This window comes from Petromyzon marinus, chromosome 5 (assembly GCF_048934315.1).
Source record: "Petromyzon marinus isolate PM22_M1 ecotype Great Lakes invasive population chromosome 5, UKy_Petmar_22M1.pri1.0, whole genome shotgun sequence".
In the NCBI taxonomy this organism is placed as follows: Eukaryota; Metazoa; Chordata; class Hyperoartia; order Petromyzontiformes; family Petromyzontidae; genus Petromyzon; species Petromyzon marinus.
In genome coordinates, this window is record NC_133671.1 from 10,484,321 (window position 1) to 10,508,381 (window position 24,061).

Below are 24,061 nucleotides of genomic sequence, written 5' to 3' on the forward strand. Positions count from 1 at the left end.
AAAAAAATATAAGCAAAAGCTTGTATTTAAAATATTTTATATCATTGCGATAAGCAGCTGATAAAAGACCCTGTTATATATGTAAAAATGCCCAAGAGACAAACTTAGGTTTATTTTGTAAAGTGACACTTTTGTAAAGTGACATTTCCACATTAATGGTAAAATGCATATGTGCTATTGATAAAGGGCATCAAATTGGACATGCTTGCAGATTGATGCAGTATTTTGCTGATGTCATCATTGCATAAGCAATTTGTTTAATCCTTCCAATAAGTTAGATTTAATTTCATAGCATTTTTTTTATTCGGAAAGAGATGTGTAAGCCAAACTGGATGAGAGACGCAGGGTATAGGTTTTGAACACCTGAATACGTCTGCATCCTGTCCTTCCATGCGTTGGAATACGTAAGTTTCAAAGTCCTAATTAAAAAAAAAATCAGTAATGGGATGTGGCCGAGTAGCTTAGTTTATTGAACTAGTGTTTCTGAGATCTTGGGTTCAAGCCCTGAGTGACAAATAAATACATAATTTGGCACTGCACCTTGAGGGTAAAAATGTGTTCCAATTATGTCATGCAATCAAGTTCAGACCCCTCACCTCCAATGCCTGCTCAGAAACGCTGTTCCAAATCGTTATGTGTACAGGATTGCACTATAGCCACCACCGAAGCCACGAAAACTGACAAAAAGAGAAATACTTTCTTCTGTCGTCTGGGAGCACCTGGTATTGGGTCGACAAAAACATAAATTGGTAGTCATTTGGAGTAGTCTAACAATACTCCTTTGGCAAAGTGTTCCTAGCACTGTGAATTCATTTTTGTTATATAAAGACGGAAAAGACCACCGACTAGCAGCAAAATGGCAAATATGAAATTATATATAAAGACATTTTACAATTTATCACTTTCAAACATTCCCAGAAGGCCTACAAACCTTCAAGTTGGCTAAAGTGTACAAAAAGAAACGTGTTTGTTAGGTTTGGAATTAATGTCCCCAGTGAGTACAGAAGCCCAAACTTTAGTTATAACACTGACAAAATTCTGCACAAGTGCAGGCCTTTTATCCTGGCTTTATACTGCAACAGTGTTCACCATTTTAAAAATAAAATCAATTGGACAATTTTCCATAAACCCTTTCAAATATTCCCTCACCAAGTTTCCTCTTGAAACCAATGAGTACCAAAAACACATGCATACGCCGTGCCACGCAGTGACGCCACCGAGCAACAACTCTGCGAAGCGCCAATGGGAATATTACGAGCAGTGGTTACCCCTTGTTGGTTCTTTGCAAGAATCACCGGGAACGTTACACCTATTTACAGTTTGTAAAATAAATAATGAACTTTACATTTGTATTTAATAATCAACTTTTTTTTGTAAAACACAATTAATCAATTATGTACACTCCTATATACAGTCGTATACACAGCATCGTAATAAATTACAGATGTATATTCACAATGCAAAGTCACTTAGTAGCACGCGCACACGAACAACTGCAAACATCTATTTTGAAAAATATTTTTTTTATGCAAGAACATGCGTCACATTAACTCCAGACTACAAAATTATTGAAGCTTAGATGTACAAATGTAGGTATTCGTTTGTGTGTGTTACCAATGTGAAAGGCATGGCTTGTCGTGCATGAATTGGCAACAAAGCCAATTGCTATTAACAACCTGGACCCCATTTTCCACAGCACAGACTGGAAACACTCGTGTGTCAGTTTCCTTACTGCAATCCAATGCTCTGTATATCCCGAATATTGTTATATATAAATAAAACGTTGCCACTATGTTTTTCTGCCGTCAATAAATAGAGGAATTTTTACATGTGGACAAAAACCGGCGTCGAGCATCTTGTGGTATGAACTATAGAATGCAATGATCATTTTCCACAACAGCTAGAAGACGAAACTCAGTTGCAATAGAAATGAAATACATTTCAGCAACAGAGAATACACATTTTATTTGGCCACTATACAGTTGCGATGCATGTTGACCAGACAGTGGACACAAATATGTATTATTATAATTGTATAGATATAAAACATTTAAAACATTTCAAAAATTCTGTAGGTAGCCACTTTAAAGCACGGTCAGTGTGCAGGTATTACCAGCTTTCATTAAGCAGCAATTAGCATTAGGTGCTCTGTTGGTCAGGCATGAGTAGAATAACAATTTGATGCGTAATTGGAATAGACATCTCCATTACTTCTGGACCTCATTCTCGTTAGTGTCCCCATCAAAAGAGACTAATCTAAGCCATGCTTGCCTTCGTACGTATTTGTGTAAAAGCAAATAAAACACATTTGCATCGGCTGCGGACATAAGCACTTTCAAAGTTCTAACAATCACAATCATTTCAACTTGTAACGTGCAGCACCACGACACTGTTTGTTCAGATGTATGCCACCTTTTTAGAGCAATGTGGAAAATTGGGCCATGTGTAGTTAAATAAACCACAACGGTTTCCAGGAAACGTTTTTTAGCATACAGGTTCAAAACCTCGACTGATTTTTTCTCCAATGAGAAAACTATTACATTTTTATTCCACTAAAACTAACGATAGAGGTCAAATACATTTTGCACGATATAAAGAATGTAAATTAATGCAAGGATGACTGGTTAAACTGTAAATAGTGTCCTTTTATCACGAGTCATTGAATTGTACTCCTATTCTTGGTTCTTTCGGTAAAGTCACGTAGAAGGGAAACAATCAAATAATAAAAAGAAAACAAGAAAACAATTTATTTTATTTTTTATTTTATTGTTTCCCTTCTACGTGACTTTACCGAAAGAACCAAGAATATGAATCCCTGCAGTCACGAAAGCTTTAAATCAAAATAGTTACTCCTGCCAAGTTGTAGGGCTTTTTTTAATTGATCAGTGACTTAAAACACTGTCAACGAATGGTTTGCGGGTGACTTTTACCGCTGTGAGGTTGGTTTGCAACTTTTAGCAACCTTGACATTGACTGCAACATCTACTTCTTGCATCCATTGAAAACCTTTCATCTAAATTCTGTTTTTTATGAATAAAATGTTCGTAATTAGTTGGCCAGGTTGCTATTTTGGTGTAATTAACATTTCACATCGTATGCCTATTCAATAATGGAAAATAGATGCAAAGTTAAATTTTAAGGTCAATATTTTCTTGGAAATACATTCGTATGATATATCTTAAGGAACATAAATTGCTGTGAAAGGTCAAACTTTTTCTGCTCACCCTTGAGTATTATTTTTTGCTCGTTGAAGGAGTACCATTTTGCCACAGTATGAAAATGTTGACCAATACATTAGAAAAACACATGATTGATTCAAGGTACTACATCTGAATGTAGAATTGTGTCAAGGCAGCTTGACCTGGGAATTGCTATGTCAACTACAACCTGACAAGCATATGCACTTCCTCCATTTAAAACGTAGAATGTGTTAGTATGCCATAATATTCTTAATACAGTGGCTGATTTTTTTGTAAAAGAGCAATAAACACTGATACAAAGACAAAGATCCACCGTGTAGCCTTTAACAGACTGTTAGGGCAAGTGCTGTTAGCTAGCATCTTTTTATGCCAACATATGAGCGGGTTGTTGGTCAGCACGACGCCTGGCCACCTTTGTCTCCCCAATGCTGATGTTCAAAAAATGCACCAGGTACTCATTTGAGACTGAGTTGACCTAGGTGAGACCCAGGACCGGTTCAGATATTCGCCACTGTTATTGGTCGTGAGCAGGAATTGAACCCAGATCACTGGATTTATAGCACAGCACACTGACCACTGCACCGCCATTCACTTTTACATTCACTAGGTCACATACAGGACAGAGATAGCACTACTGTGTCTAGTTATCCAAACAAATATATGGATTTATTCACGGAACATGTTAGAAGCTGAAATAAACGTGAGGTATTTTTAAAATTATGCAATCGAAATAATCTAGAAATTATATCCCTAAAGTCATTGTTTTAACATGTCGTTTGAAGGTGACGAATAAATCACAAGTAACAGTGTAATATATTTCTAGATTTGAAGCTTTCGTGACTGCAAGGATTCATACTTTTAGTTTTTTTCGGTAAAGTCACGTAGGTAAAATAAAATAATAGAGAACAATTAAATCACGACGTTTCGGAGGCAACACAAGCTTCCGTCTTCAGGTGGAACAGTCACAGCAGAATATGTGTCAAGCGCTTGACACATATTTGTGTCAAGTGCTTGTCAAGCACTTGACACAGATATTCTGCTGTGACTGTTCCACCTGAAGACGGAAGCTTGTGTTGCCTCCGAAACGTCGTGATTTAATTGTCAAGCACTTGACACAGATATTCTGCTGTGACTGTTCCACCTGAAGACGGAAGCTTGTGTTGCCTCCGAAACGTCGTGATTTAATTGTCAAGCACTTGACACAGATATTCTGCTGTGACTGTTCCACCTGAAGACGGAAGCTTGTGTTGCCTCCGAAATGTCGTGATTTAATTGTCAAGCACTTGACACAGATATTCTGCTGTGACTGTTCCACCTGAAGACGGAAGCTTGTGTTGCCTCCGAAACGTCGTTATTTAATTGTTCTCTATTATTTTATTTTACCTACGTGACTTTACCGAAAGAAAACAAAAAGTATGTAATATATTTGTTTTGTTTCTGGATAGTAAGTGTTATTTCCTAATTGGTTATGCCTCAAAAGTACAGAAAATGGCTATTATTCCCCACAAACTTTGCTTTTGTGACCAGAACAGGGATATTTTAAAATTTACCTTTTTTCCAGAACATTCCAGATATATTCAGTGCTAGGAAACTTGGGAGTAACTTCTACAACATTATAGAATTTTACAGTAATATAAATAGTAGTATAAATACGGGGGCCTTAAGCCCACCCGTTCAGTTTAGTTACAGCTGCCTAAGTGGATACATATCTGAATTTTTCTGAGATGGCATCGAGAGGCTTCAAGCATCCGGCAGACGCATGTTGCTATGTCTGCGGCCAATTTATCAAGACAAGAACGAAACAGTACTCTGTGGAAGCATCTGCTAAGATGTGTGAGGCGTACATGGCATATTTCGGCATGCCTGTCGGGGATGGAGACAAACCCTAGGCACCTCATTTCACCTGCGAGCAATGCAAAAATACTCTGGAAGGTAAGATGGACAATTGTTGCACAGAATTTTAAGTTTTAAAATTTGTTACAATTTTTTAAATTGTAATTTTTTTTAAAACTGTTTTACAATTTTCAATGTTATTGAAAACATATATATGAATGAAAAATGTTGCGAAAATCTCTTACACATTAGTCATGGGTGAAATTAATATATTTTTGTAGGATGGTACAGAGGGGAAAAGAGAGCCATGAAGTTCGCTATCCTAAGAATTTGGCAGGAACCCACTGACCACTCAAGCAACTGCTACTTCTGCATGGTGGACCCTTCCAAACGACGGACTGGCAAGAATACACCTGCTATCACGTATCCGGACCTTCCTTCATCCCAGGTGCCACGCTGCCATGACCTCCCCGTACCCACTCCTCCTCAGAGAGAGCAGCCGTCTTTAGAAGAGAGCAGCAAGTCAAAGAGCGAGGAAGACGTTGTAGATCCAGATACCAATTTCAGAGGGGGAGCTGAGTAGAGAAACCCATTCTACCCCAACCAAAAAGACCTCAACGATTTGATCAGAGATATTCGTTTTATCAAGTCCAATTGCGAGCTTTTGACGTCTAGGCTTAAGCAGTGGAACTTGTTGGATGAAAGTGCAAGTTGCAGATTAGAGGAAGCGTCACCAACCTTTTTACAGCTTCTTCACCCGTCAAGATGGGCTCTGCTTCTGCCACAATGTGACCAAGTCTGTTCGAGGCAATCGGAATCGCCTGTAACCAGAATGAGTGGCGCCTCTTCATTGACAGCTCTTCCAGGAACCTCAAATCCGTTCTGCTGCATAATGGTAACAAGTACCCGTCTCTTCCCCTGGCTCACTTGGTGCACCTCAAAGAGGATTACAACAGCATCAAGACCTTGCTGGACACCTTGCAGTATGATGCATATGGCTAGGAAGTCATCGGGGACTTCATAATGGTGGCATTCCTAATGGGTCTCCAAGGCAGTTTTACCAAGTTTCCCTGCTATATTTGCCTTTGGGACAGCAGGGACACCAAGGCACACTACCACAGGCGGCACTGGACACAGCGGGCCGAGTTCTCTGTGGGGAGGAACAACGTCAAGTGGGAGCCACTGGTGGACCACCGGAAGGTGCTGATGCCACCACTGCACATCAAATTGGGCCTTATGAAACAATTTGTTCGAGCTGTAGATAAGGAGTCGGCAGCCTTCAAGTACCTTCAAGACTTCTTCCCTAAGCTGTCGGAGGCAAAGGTCAAAGCCAGTGTCTTCGTCGGACCACAGATGAAGAAGATCCTGGAGTGCAATTACTTCCTCAAGAAGCACTCGTAAGGAGATAGCGGCTTGGAACAGCTTTGTCGCAGTGGTTCGTGGCTTCCTGGGCAATCACAAGGTTTAAAACTATGTGCAGCTGGTTGAGACTTTGGTGAAGAACTACGGCACAATGGGCTGTTTGATGTACCTCAAACTCCATATCCTGGATGCTCATCTTGATAAATTAAAGGAGAACATGGGAGCATACTCGGAGGAGGAAGGCAAGCGCTTCCACCAGGATATACTGGACTTTGAACGCCGCTACCAAGGACATGATGGGAGACTATATTTGGGGGCTGATTCGTGAAAGTGATTTACAGTTTATTCGTAAATCTCGAAAAACTACTCACTTCTAAATCTTTTGTAGTAATTTTTGTATTACTTAAGTATAACTGAATGTGCATTTGTATTCATGTTGTTTTTTTCTGACTTTATGTGAACGAAAAGACACAAATTCGCCCGTTTTCTCATTGAAAATAGGTACATTTCAAAATATCACTGTCCTGGTCACAAAAGCAAAGTTTGTGGGGCATAATAGCCATTTTCTATACTTTTCAGGCATAAGCAATTACGAAATAACCTACTACACAGGAACAAAAATTGCATTACATAGTGTTATTTTTCACTTAGTCATTGTAGACTATGGCAACAGGGCTGGCCCTGCCATTGGATATTGATAATATTACATTGATTACATGCACCTTGTGACATCATATAATATGATCAAAAGTGCCCATGAATGGCTCTATTATTATTATTATTACTTTTTTGATCGATGCTCATAATTGGATACAGAACACCTTGTGGAGCAGCATTCTTGTGTTGCAATGTTCTGACATGTTAAATTATACAGCACTCACGTGACCCATGGATGAAGGCCCAAATGTATGACTGCAAGCCTTAATAGTTGAAAAGCCAAGAATGTAACATATTTACATTTAATTATATAATATACTTTTAGCAATAAAACTAAATGTATTAATTATATTTACATAACAGATATTTTTTAATATAAATAACCAGTCAATAATTTCGTGTTAATTGGTTTGTGTATGTGCAATATGGTTTTTACTTTGACCAGTGAGGCTTGCGGAAAAGACATCCTATATATTTTTTCTAGAGGATCAACATTATTTATTAACAATTATATCACACGCATATGTTGGAATATTGCTCTGTGAAGAAGGAGGTACTGGGGATAAGCCCACTCTCTGAAGAGAGGACATATTTGTCAATTGCAGGTACATTATGTAAAACATTTTTTTTTTATTAAACCTTTCACTTTATATTTTGTTCGAATAACTGACACAAGTTAAATCTGATAATTTTCCTCTGTGTTTAAAAAAAAGAAAACCAAATACACAACAATCTTAGTTATGGACTCCACCTAGATGTGACCACAAACACAAGCACATCCACACAGTGTTTATGTACGTACGCACACTCAATCACATTTAAACATGCATCCCTTCAAACTATATCTGCCTATCTTAACAAGGTTCTCTGTAAGTGTTTGACACCTTTGTACATGAAGCCTAAATTAGATATTTTATTTTGATCTCATTTTTATTTCGTGTTTTTTTAATAATATCTTGTAATGTTCAGAACGCAACACTGGCAAAAAAAGAATTGCTTTTGCTGTTCTATAAATTGTTATTGACTCGGCTACATATTCCAGAGCAACTTACATGGCTGAAGCACATTGAATAAGTGCTACAATGTATTTTTGAACAAAAAAATTATAAATGTTTTCCCTCAGACATGCCTACATCACATGAACTACTTGCAAGGTTAACAAATCCATGCCTAGGACAATTCACAATGTCGATAATTGCAATGCTCATGTAACACTAACTTGTAAATTTCTCCTCTGTATTTTAACGTGAGACTTTGCAGGGACACAAGATTACACATGTAATATTATCTGCTACAAAACACCTCACTCAGTGCTTGGCCAAGCCTTGCATTTTGCCTTGTCGAGGTAAAATTAATTATCACGCATTTTTAAAGCTGCTATGAAAATTAATGTACACTTGTAAACGTGCCTCTGTTAAAATAAAGGCAATTAATAAAACATAGTAATTACAATGCTCATTTGCATATTTCCTTCCATGCACAAAATAACAACAACACAACATACATACTTGTTAAAGTGTTTATTTTACCAACTATTTATGCTTTCATTTCTAATTTTTTAATTATGTAGCATGCACTTTTTTCACAGTAAACATGCTGTAACCATTTAAATAAAGGGTGTTTTAGAGTTAAAATTAAAAGTCAGCAAATGGTTCTGGCCTGGAAAAGTAATGATCCATTATTGCCTAGGGCTGAATGAACACGTCCCGTTTTGTGCTGAATGCTCATTACCGGTAATAAGTGTCAGCAGATTAGAATTGGCAGCCTTCTCACTGCACTCAGATTGCAGTCTTTGGCACTTATCCACTTTCTTTGATTCTGTGGATATCAGTGTGTGGTTCTTCAGAGTCCCTTAAGCCTGGGTCAAGGCACAGCCATTCAATGTCTTGTTCCTTCCCAACAGGGATTGTCTGGCTTATTTCGGCCATTTTGTCCGGACTGTGCACGGTGGTGAAGGCCGAAAACGTCACCCTCTTTTTCTGCAGTGAGGGGGGATGAACAGAGGAGTCACTCGCTTTGGACTTGGGGCTCCCTTCTCGGATGGCATCATCGATCCCCTGCAGCGTGATCACGAGCTCGTTCTTCGGATGGCTTCGGCTGATGTGATTGCACGCCGTCTTCCTGTCGGCAGCTGCCTCACCCGATTGCTTTGACGTGGAAGCAAAGGCCCCCTGGCTCCCGCGCTCGTCGCCAACGTTCCGCAACTGGATCCAGTCGTGTGAGTGCGTGCCAATCTCGTCCTGCGCCTGCGGCACGAGCTGCTTCCGCTTGTAGCGAATGACGAACGCCGTGCAATTGATGAGGAAAACGAGGATAGCCAGGCAGAAGACGCTGAGCAACGTGTACATCCCAATTTGAAGGTCGCTCAAGCCGGAAGGTCTCTGGGCTTGGTCACCAGCACTTCTGACACCGGTGCCCTTATGCGGAAATTTGGGGTCCACGGGTGGGCTGTCGGAGCTCCCCCGCTTCTGAAGGACCTCCTGCAGAGACTCACCTTGGTCGCCCACGCCATGATTCCGCCACTCGCCTGGCTGGGGCCCAGACGTCGTGCCACCCCGCTTAATGCCCACTTCCTCTCGCTCTGTGTAGATGTGGCCCCGGAGCGAGCCATTGTGCAGGTGTCTCTGATCCCACTGAACATTGGGAGTTGTGCCCATGAAAGCATTTCCAAAGCTGACGCTCACGTTGAGGTTAACCGTCGCCAGCGAGCCCCTGCGCTTGGACTTCTGGCAGCCATTGCAGACGAGCAGCTCCACCTTGAGGAGGCCCCCCGGCTCGTTGCCCTCGCCCTCGGCCAGGATGGAGGGCCATCCGTCTGCCGAGGAGAAGCGCACGGATAGTGCGCTCTCGTCCAGAGAGCTCACGGAGAGGACGTAGTCCCGAGGGTTGTAGGCGTCCATCGGTGTCACCGTGCCATCGCTAAACTGCAGCCAGAGGACAAGCGTGGCCTCCTGTGAAATCAGAAGAAAGTATAATTTTTCAAAAGCTTTACACCGTTTTTCAATTTAATGGAGCTGGAACGCGGTGAGAAGGAATCAATTGTGTTTTCTCGTCGCACATTGACATTATCACGAGCAAATTTGTGTGAGCGTATTATTTTGGCGATTTTTTTTTAAAACATTAGAATCACCTCTGAAATACATTTTGTGGGAATGTAAAAAAAAAGTTTAACAAATACTTTGTAGAATATGCGTGTTTTATGAAACAGGTGTTTAAATTTCAATAATACATCCATCTTAAACAACTATTTACATCTGTGACAAACACAAAAGCATAACATTTTAGTAATACCCTTGTTTTTTTATATACCGTATGTTGTTGTCAATAAAATTCCCACTGCTACCCAAATGAAATATATTGACCAACAAATGTAATCAAAACAGTTGAACAACTTTACCCCAAGTGCAATCCCTTTACTACCAGAGCTTTATACGTTGCTGTTGTTTACATAAGACCGAGGTAATCTGCACAGAGTTACACTATAAGTGCACAAGCCTTCATCGACAGAATTAAAATAACTTAACAGATATTTCAGAGTGAATGATGTTTAACGAGGTTTACTTACACTGTTGGATTTTGGATATTTTGCCTTTCAAATTTGTCGCAAACGTCACGTGTCTGTTTTTAAATTTGTAATGTATTTTGAATAGAAATAAAGCGCTTAAAAGATTGTTCCATTTATTACACTGGTCTACATACAAAATGCTTCCGAAATAAATGTAGTCCAACTTTACTCATTCTGGGTCACTGAGAATAAAAATGCTTGCAATTGTTGATTGGTTCTAATTTTGAAGATATGCTACTGGTCAGGATATACGACCCTTGACTTGGGAATGGGGGAGGATAAGTGATCTAAATTTAAACCAGAAATTACTAAAATACATATTTGACTGGATATATTAATAAATCTATGACTGGCTTTGGACAGTACTTGCTATTTGTACAAAACAATGAATGATGATGCAATATGAATCTGATATGAATTGCATCGTGTTATTCCTAGAAGTCATAGATGATGCAATAATAACTAGACTTACATCCCTCTGCTGAACAAATTGCCCTATATCAGCTCTAGAATAATGCGGTGTTGTGCTCTCTTATTTGTTAGTGTTTGATTTTGCAAAGGGACGACTTTTTGGTTTTGCCCAAGTGAGCAAAGATGCCTCGTACATGTGAACAAAGTAGATAACTTCTGGTATGTTTGTGGTGATGTGACTTTTGCATCACAAAAGCGCAGTATAACCACTATGATTAATAAAGCCTATAACCGTTATTTTGGCTGCAAAATTGGAGATCAGGACAAGATCTAGGCCCCACACATATGCTGCAACACTTGTGCAACAAATCTTCGCCAGTAGTTGAACAGGAAATCTATGCTTTTTGCAGTGGCAATGAGTTGGAGAGAGCCAACAGATCATATCAGCAATTATTACTTCTGCATGACGCCTCCAATTGGTAAAGGTGTGTCAAAGAATAAATAGTGGACTGTGCATTATTCAATGGAGAAGGACTCCCGGTTCCTGATGCACCATAATTATTCTCACTTGAGTCAGACGAGGAAGAGGATTAAATTTCTGGTCCTGCACCATCAAGGTTCCAGATTTTCTCCCATCCTCCTACTCTGAACCACACTTCATAACACAAGGTGAACTAAAGACCTTGTCAGGGATTTGGAACTACCCAATAGTAAGGCAGAGCTGTTGGGCTCCAGAATGCAGCAGTGGAATCTCCTGGCAGGTGATGTTAGGGTTTCCATGTTCCGTGGCCGTCAAAAGGATCTTGTCCTATTCTTCTTCATGAAAGGTGATCTTGTAGCCTGCAACAATATCGATGATGTGATGGCAGCCCTCAACAGCGTTCATGATTCAGATGAGTGGAGACTGTTCATCGATTAATCGAAGATGAGTCTTAAAACTGTTTTGCTGCATAATGGCAATGTTTTGCCATCAATTCCAGTTCGTCGTACAGTCCATATGAAGGAAACCTATGACAACAAGAAACAACTTTTGAGGTGCATAAACTATGACCAACATCAGTGGCAGCTTTGTGGCGATTTGAAGATTGTAGCTCTCTTGCTTGGTCTGCAGACTGGATACACAAAGTACTGCTGTTTTCTCTGCGAATGGGATAGTCGTGTGAGAGATAGATTGGCATCTCCGACAGTTATTGGAGCTTGGGAGGAAAAGTGTTCAGCATCCACCACTTGTTGAATCAAGGAAGACTTTGTTACCACCCTTACACTGAAAAGCTGGGTCTGATGAAGAACAAAACACAAACAACTTTCAAGTACCTCCGTGAAAAATTTTCCAAGTGAAGCTAAGATAAAGGAAGGTGTTTTTGTTGGTCCTCAGATGCGTGAACTTCTTCGAGATGATGCATTTGAAAGTGCACTGCGTGGCAAGGAAGAGAAGGCATGGAAAGCCTTCCAGTTAGTGGCAACACATTTTCTCGTAAACAACAAGGCAGACAACTATTGGGAGTTGGTGGAAAACCTCCTCAAGGCATACAAAAGCCTTGGTTGCAACATGTCACTAGAGATACATTTTTTTTTCACTCTCATCTAGATTTTTCCCACCGAACTGCGCAGCAGTGAGCGACGAGCATGGCGAGCGATTTCACCAGGACATTGCAACAATGGAAAAACGCTGTCACGGCAAACGGAGCCCATCAAAGCTTGCAGGCTATTGCTGGAGAGTGACAACAGAAGCTCAATTTAATGAATACAAGAGACAAGCCAAGAGGCGCCGAGTAGACACTGAGTAAGGACTACACCATGTACTTATATATACATAAGTTTTTATACTTTTGTTTCATAATATAAATATTATTTATATAACCCATTTTACATGAACAGGACAGGTGACACGTTATCATGTAAAGCGACCGACCATAAACATATGAAAATACCTAGGTTTACAATTTATGAGTAAAACTCTACTATCTACACAATATACATAGACGTAAATTGTAACTCAATCAGTTGTTTCTATTGTCATATTTGAATTCAGCACATCAAAATCCATTATAAACAGCACATTTCATCTCTGAAGCAGACGTCTAAAAAATTGTAGACCAGTGTTATCTGTGGCTATAGAAGTTAATGCGAATGCTGTCGCAAAAGGTCACACGTTTGGTACAACGGTCCTTCACTGATGATGCGTGATGAATGAATTAATATAGCTAAACACCAATACATTTTTAATCTAATGGGCAGACAAATATAGTACATGAATGCACAAATAAACATATAAATGTTTGGAATTTCATTCATCCTTTCCACAATTAAAAACAATGACATGCACGACAACCTACATTCATTGCACAATACTCATTATTCAACTTAAAACACTCATAACCAGCATTCAGAAATGTAAGCAATTTGAAGTTCCAAATTTATTTTTTTGTCTTTGACATCTCTCCTCTTGAGACGCATATTTCTGTCACCTTGCAAGCTGTAACAAACTTTGTTGCATGGAACTTGTATTCTGCATTACATCAGGTGTACAGTGATGGATTGCAATAGAGGTACATTTGCATGAGTCTGGCTACTTTTGCTATGGAAAGTTGTTATGGATAAAACATACGAATAAGATATGGTATACATACACACACTCTATATGGTGTATATACACACGATAACCTTGACTAAAATAACATGGTAAATAAGCGTGAATTTGAAAAAAGTAATAATGGTGTAAACATAAATTGCACATTAATGATAAAAAAAACATTCACACGAATGCCTATCTTAGAACGCACATGTAAACAGTCTTGAGTAATATTACAAACCCCGAACAAAGTTTATGAGATCAAAGTCATTGGGGGGAAGTGGTGGTGCAATGGTAGGAATGCTACACTATGAATCTGGCGACCTGATAATTATATACAAGTATATATATAGACGTATATAATTAGTTTCGTTCCCAGCGATGGCATGGATTAGTGGTGAATGATATATAATATCTGAACCGAAACTGGACTTCCTTGTCTCCACCAAAATGCACTCGCCGGTGGTGAAGTATGGTAAAAATAAACCCCAATATCTGACACATCGTGTGGAGGCCTTTATTGAGGAGTGGGTTGACAATGGGCTGTACATTCTATTTTTTACTTGCTGAATACACACAAAAACTATACATTTCCACAAACAATATAATTGTTTTGTGATACGTAATTATGCATTCGACATAGCAGTGTTTTTTTTCCATATGCCTTCCCAATTATTTTAATGTACACTTTTATTCTCCCCTGGAGTAGAAAGGTGAAAGGGTTGATGCCCACATTGAAGAATTGCTTCCAAAATTCCTTATTTTGATATATGGAGTTTTGAGAATGGAAGAGTTATAGGTTCCCACATGTTATTTTCCACAGCATACACTGTCATACTCTGGTACTTAGCAACATCTATGAGAATCACTGATACCCCTGTGGAATTACTTTGGATTGTAAAGCGACCAAATATACATGCACTCTAAAGAAAGTTATTTTCTCTCTGTGTGACTTGATATGAACTATAAAAGGTAATGGTGCAGCCCCGCATTTACTTTCTCATGCCAATGCCCTTGTCGAGGAAATGTAGCTGAACTTTCAAACGCTAAACCACACACTTCTGAAGAGGTGGGAGTACCCACTGCAACTCAATCCCATCACATACGACCTTGCCGAGTAGACAGGCGGCAGGGAGAAACACCGTTGTTTCAACTCCCGCATAGTATCTAGTTAAACAATAAGACAGCCCTTTCAACCCACTGGTGGATGAAGGCCTCCATACTCCATACCATGGCCAAACCAAAAAACTTTTCGAAATCACCAAAATAACGCCATAAATGCAATGTAACAGTGATCATAGGGACTGTGACCGAATTTTTAATAATAAACTACATAAATAACATGTAACACCAAACCCTAGAGCCATAGCTGGCTGAATGAGTCACTCCACAACAACAGGAGCATCAGTCGGAGTATCACATTTTTCAATGCACCTTTAAGATCAGCACACTAAATCAAAATACAGAATAATACTTTGCAGTGGTCATGCCACGCAAGTAGCGATGACACGAAGACAGCGACGGCCCCAAGACAGCTATGGTGTGAAGACAGTCGACCTCGAACCCACGGCAGTTCCGAACCTTGCCTCTCACCTCCTTTTATTTCTGGTGTGGCCCTCAATATTCCCCCGGCCATGCCCCCTTTCTCGAATTCTCTAGCCCGTTCCCGAACTTCACAGATGGTTCCCCTTCCGTAATTACCCCTCGTGACCACTGGGCCACGTACTTTTCCTGCACTCGCACTGTCGCCACCCACGCACTGTCTCTACACCCGCACTGTCTCGACATCACCCCCCACACCTTCTAAAAAAAAAAGCCGTCTCAGCTCATAATTTAATGACAGTGTACCGCGTCAGGGCCGAAGAAGCGCATATGTAAATAAGAAATGTTTTAACCCGACGTCCGATGAACATTAGGGCAGGTGAACTGCATAAATAAAATAACCCGACGCCTGACTCTCATTAGGGCGGAAAAAAAACCCGTATCTAAAAAAACAACCCGCTATGACCATGGGAGATCTGCTTAGTGGAATCATAAACACTTTGACCGGGTCCTTGATGCCGGTCTATCGCTCTGGGCGGATTTCTGTGCCTCTCCGGGCAATGGCGGCTTGCACAAAAGCCTTGAAGGGGTTGGCTCATCCCTGGACTCTGAGAAATTTGACTGAGCTCCAGGCGGTGGTCCTTTGCACTTGGCGGCTTCTTAATGTTCCCCGGACTTGAGGGATTTGGAAACTGTTGGGGCTGGGAAGCGGTCGTCGGTGGGGCAGGGGATGTCGGTGAGGTCGTCGATGGCCGGGCGCCGTCCCGGCATCCCCACGCGATGTGTCCCGGTCATCCACACCAGAAGCAGGAGATGGAGGGTCTGTCTGGTGGAGGGATCGCCACTCCCCTCGGACCACAACCTCGAGGCCATCGCGAGATGTCCACTCACCATCGAGGCCACCCCTGTGCCGCCACTGCCATCTCCCTCCCCAGCTCCCAATCCTCCTCCGTCGGCCGTGCGGCGCTTCTTGTTGCTCGGGCGGTCAACGTGTAGCCCGACTCAGGCTCACCTGACCACGCCACCACCCGGGTCCACCTGTTTATGTTCTCGTGGGCCTGCCGGCATCTGGCCACCCACATGGACGTCCGTGTCTCCTCCTCGATAACGGGCAGCATGATCCCCATCTCCTGTGCTAGCACCAACAACTTTTCCATCATCAGGGAGTCTATCGCCGCTTGATCCATGCGCAGGTACACCGCCTGCCCAAGCGCCATCAGTGCGCTGCGGTAAGCAAGGGGCACCTCTGCGCGTTGGATGGAGGATCAAAGATGGCTGCCATCTCTTCGTACACCTGTCGAAAAGTGGCCTGCTTTTCTGGCTGGATGGCTCAAAATGCTGCAAGAGAATCGTCATCGAGGACCATTGGCAAGGCCCGCAGAGCCTTGTCTTCCGTCCACGCGACGGACGAGTATGCAACCTCGAAACGGCAGATGAAGGCAACCCAATCGCCTCCCGCTGGCATGAACTATCTGACGGGAGGCAGCCGCCTTGGCCGGCCCTCTGCTCCTTCGTGCGCCGTCGGGGATGGAGTCGACTCCGGAGCCACCTGCGTCGGTGGCAAAATGGCGGCCGTCGATCTCGCCCCCTCCCCCGTGGGGGAAATGGCAACCATCGATCGCGCGGGCTCCACCGCGTGGAAGGTGGTGGGCGGCGATCGCGCGGGCTCTGCTGCATGGGAAATGGCGGCCATCGATCGCGTGGGCTCTGCCACGCAAACGATTGGGCGCTGCTGCGTGTTCTACGTGGCCCCTCCACTCGCCGCCGCTGCGCCCAGCAGCAGGGAGAGCTGTGCGATGGCCACGAGGAGCAGGTCGAGCCATCCTGCCATCTCACGCCACCCTTCCGCGGCCCGTGGCTGCTATCCAGCAGCCCCTTCTCCCTCGACCTCCGCCGCTGCTCCTGCTGCACCCAGGGGGTTCGGTCACCGGGACGCCTACTTCCGGGACTGCCGGGAGGGGGGTCTCCTAATCGTCTTCACCCTTGTCCGAGCTCGATGCAGGTGGGTTTTTCCTTTCTTGAATATCTTGACATGCTTCTGACACCAGTTGTAGTGACTATCGGACAACTTGAACTGTAGAGGTTTCTTTATTTACTTTTTAGGGCGCTTCGCGCAAATAACTTAGTCAGGGATGACACGCTGATAACTTGGACAGGGATAACGTACAGATAACTTGGGCCAGGGATGATGCACAGATAACTTGGGCCAGGGATGGCACGCAAATAGCGACGACATGAAGACAGCAGCGGTAGCGACACACACTGTCTCTACACCCGCACTGTCTCTACACATGGATACACCCAATTTTAAAGGCAATAAAAGTTTAATTTGTTTTCTACCAAATTCAGGTTTGCTTTGCCTTATAGGTTTTCTATTCTGACACCAGATTTTATTCTGACCTAAAAATAACTTATTAAATCAGTCCAGGTGTCGCTTTCAGTGTGTACCACTTAACCAACACAATGCAATTACACTCTCACTATGATTCTCAATTGAGAAACGGAAATATTACAATGAGAATATGTGCAAAAGTTATTGTCTTTGTTCAAGGCTATCTCTGCTGCGTGCATTTCACAGGTTGTCACATTTCACACATTTCTCAAATGTGCTGCATAGGACGTAACAGTAACTGGTACCCTCACTGAAGTTATTAGTGATATACAGTGAGGGAAAAAAAGTATTTGATCCCCTGCTGATTTTTTACGTTTGCCCACTGACAAATAAATTATCAGTAGGTTTATTTGAACAGTGAGAGACAGAATAACTACAACAAAATCCATAAAAACGCATGTCAAAAATGTTATAAATTGATTTGCATTTTAATGAGGGAAGTAAGTATTTGACCCCTCTGCAAAACATGACTTAGTACTTGGTGGCAAAACCCTTGTTGGCAATCACAGAGGTCAGACGTTTCTTGTAGTTGGCCACCAGGTTTGCACACATCTCAGGAGGGATTTTGTCCCACTCCTCTTTGCAGATCTTCTCCAAGTCATTAAGGTTTCGAGGCTGACGTTTGGCAACTCGAACCTTCAGCACCCTCCACAGATTTTCTATGGGATTAAGGTCTGGAGGCTGGCTAGGCCACTCCAGGACCTTAATGTGCTTCTTCTTGAGCCACTCCTTTGTTACCTTGGCCGTGTGTTTTGGGTCATTGTCATGCTGGAATACCCATCCACGACCCATTTTCAATGCCCTGGCTGAGGGAAGGAGGTCCTCACCAAAGATTTGATGGTACTAGGCCTCGTCCATCGTCCCTTTGATGCGGTGAAGTTGTCCTGTCCCCTTAACAGAAAAACACCCCTAAAGCATAATGTTTCCACCTCCATGTTTGACGGTGGGGATGGTGTTCTTGGGGTCAGAGGCAGCATTCCTCCTCCTCCAAACACGGCGAGTTGAGTTGATGCCAAAGAGCTCCATTTTGGTCTCATCTGACCACAACACTTTCACCCAGTTGTCCTCTGAATCATTGAGCTGTTCATTGGCAAACTTCAGACGGGCATGTATATGTGCTTTCTTGAGCAGGGGGACCTTGTGGGCGCTGCAGGATTTCAGTCCTTCACGGCGTAGTGTGTTACCAATTGTTTTCTTGCTATGGTCCCAACTGCCTTAAGATCATTTACAAGATCTTCCCGTGTAGTTCTGGGCTGATTCCTCACCGTTCTCATGATCATTGCAACTCCACGAGGCGAGATCTTGCATGGAGCCCCAGGCCGAGGGAGATTGACAGTTCTTTTGTGTTTCTTCCATTTGCGAATAATCACACCAACTGTTGTCACCTTTTCACCAAGCTGCTTGGCAATGGTCTTGTAGCCCATTCCAGCCTTGTGTAGGTCTACACTCTTATCCCTGACGTCCTTGGAGAGCTCTTTTGTCTTGGCCATGGTGCAGAATTTGGAATGTGATTGATTGATTGCTTCTGTGGACAGGTGTCTTTTATACAGGTAACAAGCTGAGATTAGGAGCACTCCCTTTAAGAGTGTGCTCCTAATCTCAGCTCGTTACCTGTATAAAAGGCACCTGGGAGCCAGAAATCTTTCAGATTGAGAGGGGGTCAAATACTTATTTCCCTCATTAAAAGGCAAATCAATTTATAACATTTTTGACATGCGTTTTTCTGGATTTTGTTGCTGTTATTCTGTCTCTCAATGTTCAAATAAACCTACCATTAAAATTATAGACTGATCATATCTTTGTCAGTGGGCAAACGTACAAAATCAGCAGGGGATCAAACGTTTTTTCCCTCACTGTAAATCCTATATATTCATGAGAGTGGTGTTGGGTGCGACTCGTTAAAGTGTAATGGATATTGCTATTAGCCTGGATGGCTGCTATGAACTAGTACGATTGCTGGCTGGTATAGCACATAGTAGAGTGGTATAAACTACTCCAAAGATACCTTAAATAATTATAATTTAACGTCATTCTTAAAGCACAAGGCTGTCATAAGGTGCCATGTTTTGAAGGCTTGTATAGTCTGCCAGTCAAAGAAATTTCACTTGATGATTTTACCCAATTGAGGAATGTGCGAGTCATATTTCAAGTTTGGACTGAGACGCTGTGCAAACATGGCCTAAACTGTATATTTATAACGTCAGAAGATCTTTGATGTACATCATGAAGCAGACAGTGCACAATCTTTCGATTAATACACTCACAGTATTATTCCGGGGAGCTCCAACTGTGAACCTCTGCAATAATAATAATAATCAAATATTACCATTAGCAATGCATATTCAGCACTGTCTTTTTTAACAGACTACAATGGACAGCCATTTTAGCACATGTGCAAATAACAAGTTACACTGATTCACACAGAAATATGCCAATTATTGCTAGTGTTAAGTGTACTAAGCACCTCCGAATACATATCACGTGTATGATACACTCACCTATATGCCTAATAGAAGGCCAGCGCATAACAACACAGCAACTGCGTTGCTGTCCTGCGTACATGTACAGTCCATTTCTGTCAATCTACTGCTGAACGACAGCCTTCTCATGGCCTGTGGGCTGTAATATTTGACCATACTTCAGTGTGGGTTGAAGGCAGTAGGATTGGAGAACATCGAAACACGTTTCTGTACTCCCCTCTTCTACCCACAATGCATACCACACATGTCTTTTTATAGCCAGTATTAGTCAGAATCGCTATTTCATATATTCATACCATGTGATGTGATGAAAACTGTAGGATGTTCAAGGGGGGAAATAATAAATGAATTTCAAAAGTGAATTTGGCCTGCAGGTGACTGGGCACCACTGAGATCCAGAGTTCAAATCCATGTTTCAGCTGTCTGTAGTGATGGTCTTAGCACCGTCACCAATATATTAATACAAATAATTATGTTGAATCTTGATTTTCCACTTGATTTGGCCTAATCCAGCACTGAAAATTTAAATATATACATCAGTTTGACTGTCATGCATGCTGTATGGGAAAGCACATTCCCAATTGTGCAAAAAATATAAAAGGATCACTTGAAGGATTTTTCAGAAATCTTGTGAAAAAGCTCTTCTTCCACAGCCGTTTTCTGACACAGGATCACACTGCTCTGATAGGTTTCAGAATAGATTTTTATCTCATGACATGATTCCAAAAGCACAATTGGAATAAATTGGGGAAACAGAGACACAAAAGTTTACTTGGTCTGAAGCTGCACGGAGAACTTCCGTTTCAGTGGGGAGTGTGAGGGCATGTAGATTATTTTCTTCTCCAGACATGAGCATCTGAGATAATGAGGTGAGGGGGTGAACTGAAAAGACACTCTCATTACAGCCCCAAAGCTTGAGATGCAGTGTTTTGTCAAGAATTTTTTTTTGGGATTTGTGTAGATGGAAGTATTTTTAGAACATTAATGACATGCTGAGGGATGTCAAGGTGAGAATTAATGGCATATATGAAAGTGAATATACAGAAAAGTAACAAGTTGAGCTTGCAACGTAGGCAGTTTAAATTTCTGATAATCTTGATATTTAGTAAATTCACACTTTAGAAGCTTTTCACCTACATCAATTGCAATTACAGAAAACAATCTAAAGATAAAGTTGAAAGAAAAATAAAAACCAAACACGTATATTACGTAGGACATGAAAATAATAATGACCATATATTAGAACATATATAGTGTGATAAAATATGTCAAATGTTTTCATACAACATGTAATTACATAATGATAAATATTTAAATCAAAATTTCAGAACATTAATGGAACGTATCCATAACTCGCAAAATGAAATTCACATACAAGATAATATATTGATTATTTTATATTTAAAGCTTTCGTGACTGCAGGGATTCATATTCTTGGTTCTTTCAGTAAAGTCACGTAGAAGGGAAACAATAAAATAATAAAAATATAAAACAATAAAATTCTCACGACGTTTCGACTGCAACACAAGCAATCATCATCAGGTGTGAAAACCACAGCAATTTTCTTGCGAGAGAATGTTATTGTTTTATATTTTTATTATTCTGTTTCCCTTCTACATGACTTTACCGAAAGAACCAATAATATATTGATTATTAATACAGATTATATAACTAATTTACAATGATTATACTATTCTTTGGGTCTTTCGGTAAAGTTACGTAAATAGGTTAAAATAAAAACAAATAAACAAAAAACTACGACGTTTCGATCACAACACAAGTGATGACGATCGCTTGTGTTGTGATCGAAACGTCGCAGTTTTTATCTTATTTATTTTTTATAATTTGAACCGATCTACGTGACTTTACCGAAAGATCCAAATAATATGAATTCCTGCAGTCACGAAAGCTTTAAGTCAATTTTTAATGATTATACTCTTTCAAAGTTTATATATTCCACGTTATTTTTAATATAATAAACAAATATCATCAGCCATGATCAGTCCACTTTCAGGATGAAGGCTTCCCCAATAAAATATAATAACTGTATATCTTTTACATTTGTGTTCACCTTGAAATGATTACATTTAGCATTGGTAGCCCATTTGTTATGTACGTAAAGCTCCAATAATGATATAGTTTGGAGGAAAAGTTTTATGAACAATTTGATTGAACGGTGTTTCATTAAGTAACTCCATTTCGTGATTTAAATTGTTTTAATTGTGCAAAGTGAAATCACTTTGAAATCAAATGCAAAATGGTCTTGTTATGAATTACAATTATCAATTATATCACATTTGCAATATGAAGCTGGCAGCAACATCAATTATCCCCAATTATCATATGCAGACTAATTCAACGCATACTGCCAAGTCACTTAAACACGTTGTTTGCTGCTGAAAAATGAATAATTGCATTACCTTCAAAACATCACGTACATATTGAGATAAAAAATCAGTCAGAGAAATAAAATCGTGTATTCTTGACTTTCAAAAAATTATGCATATGGTGAAAACAAGCTTAGAAATATACAACAACCTCATCACCGTCATGTCGACACACATTCTCACAGCAACAATTTCATTTGTATGAATTGTGTTCACCTTGTTCAGGAAGACAAATACATATTTTGGCTCAATTAAAACAAGCTAATGTCTGCAACCCCCATTTACTATGCATTGCAGATATAATTTTGCAGAATGTGTTTTCTGAAACTGTGCCCATATATAATGTATATAGTAAAGTCCTATGACATCAACCATGGGGCCGTCCATAAATGACGTTACGCGATTTTGGACGATTTTGGACCCCCCCCCCTCGTCACACGGCGTCACAAAAAGTCAGACCCCCCCCTCAAATATGACGTCATAAGGCTCTGCCCCCCCCCAAACCATATTTCCATTTTGAAAATAAAACATGCTTCAAATCGCTTTAAACTATTGTCATTGTAGTGCATATTTAATGTGGCGCTGCATTCTGATGTTGTAGGAGAAAATTAAATATACCTTTTAATAAATGTTAAGTAGAACGTGTTGTCTATATTTATTTAAAGTTGCGCATTTTGATGTGACGTCACATTTCTCAACCCCCCCCCCCCCCACCTCGTCACACATCGTCACAAATGTCTGACCCCCCCCCCCCCCCCCGCTAGGTGCGTGACGTCACTTATGAACGGCCCCTATGTGTAGTGGGTACAGATGGAGACCGAGACTTCTTCTTGGAGGCAACACGTTTATTTAACAACAGCCTTAACACGAGGGGTAGCTGCCCCTTCCACCAGGTAACGTGTGGAGGTATATTCTCCAGGTTAGCGACTCTGAACAAACGGGGCGGCGATCGCGGACCGGACCCTAGCTCAGGTCCGGGTCCCGTAGTTGGAGTTCTTCTCTCGGGCGACGACGTGGAGATCTTCATTCGGAGAACAGCAGCCGGTGCCGCTCAGGGCCCAGGCTTATATTCCTGGTCCCGGGCTCGCACCGCCCCGGGACACGCCCACCTTCTCGAAGACTCGAGAAGGACCTGTCCCTGGACACGTGGTCCCCCCAGCCCCCCTCTTTGGGGGCACCGGGGTCTGTACCTCTGGTCACGAGACCTCCGTGTTCAACCGGAGTGCCATGGCCCCTCTCAACCACGTACCGCCCCTGGCACTCTTCCGCCTCCTATCCTCCCGGGGCTGGCACTACACTCAGAGTGCAGTGCCATTCGTTCAGCCACTCGCAGGGATGTCTGCCACGTCAACATTGCGCCACCCACTTCAACAAGTGTCGTGTAGTGACATCCAGCAATGTCACTACATCTGCACTAAAATATATAATAAAATCCACACGAATGTGATGGTGCAATGATTTTCCAAATTGTTTACCAGTCAAAGTCTGAATGTCAAGACTTTCTTAAGGAGAGTCCTGCATTGGATTATTTTACCAATACCATAAATGAGTGGTTGGCATATAGGAAGAAGCTAGAGTACCCAGAATAAACCAATTCATACGAGTAGTGCTGTAACACTCAGCACTGCCATCTCCCGGCCATCTTGCAGACCTAAGCTTC

General features: G+C 41.5%; 1 protein-coding gene across 2 annotated transcripts in view; it reads right to left on the minus strand.

The window, feature by feature from the left end:
* Positions 1 to 1,100: 1,100 nt before the first annotated feature.
* The window catches only part of LOC116939052 (transmembrane protein 132D-like), a 586,990-nt gene continuing 564,029 nt past the window's right edge, over positions 1,101 to 24,061 (minus strand). For both annotated transcript variants that reach the window (XM_076061542.1, XM_032946936.2), the window contains exon 9: positions 1,101 to 10,003. In XM_076061542.1, the coding sequence (XP_075917657.1) occupies positions 8,852 to 10,003 (1,152 nt within the window). In that variant the 3' untranslated portion in view covers positions 1,101 to 8,851. The remainder of the gene's footprint in view (positions 10,004 to 24,061) is intronic.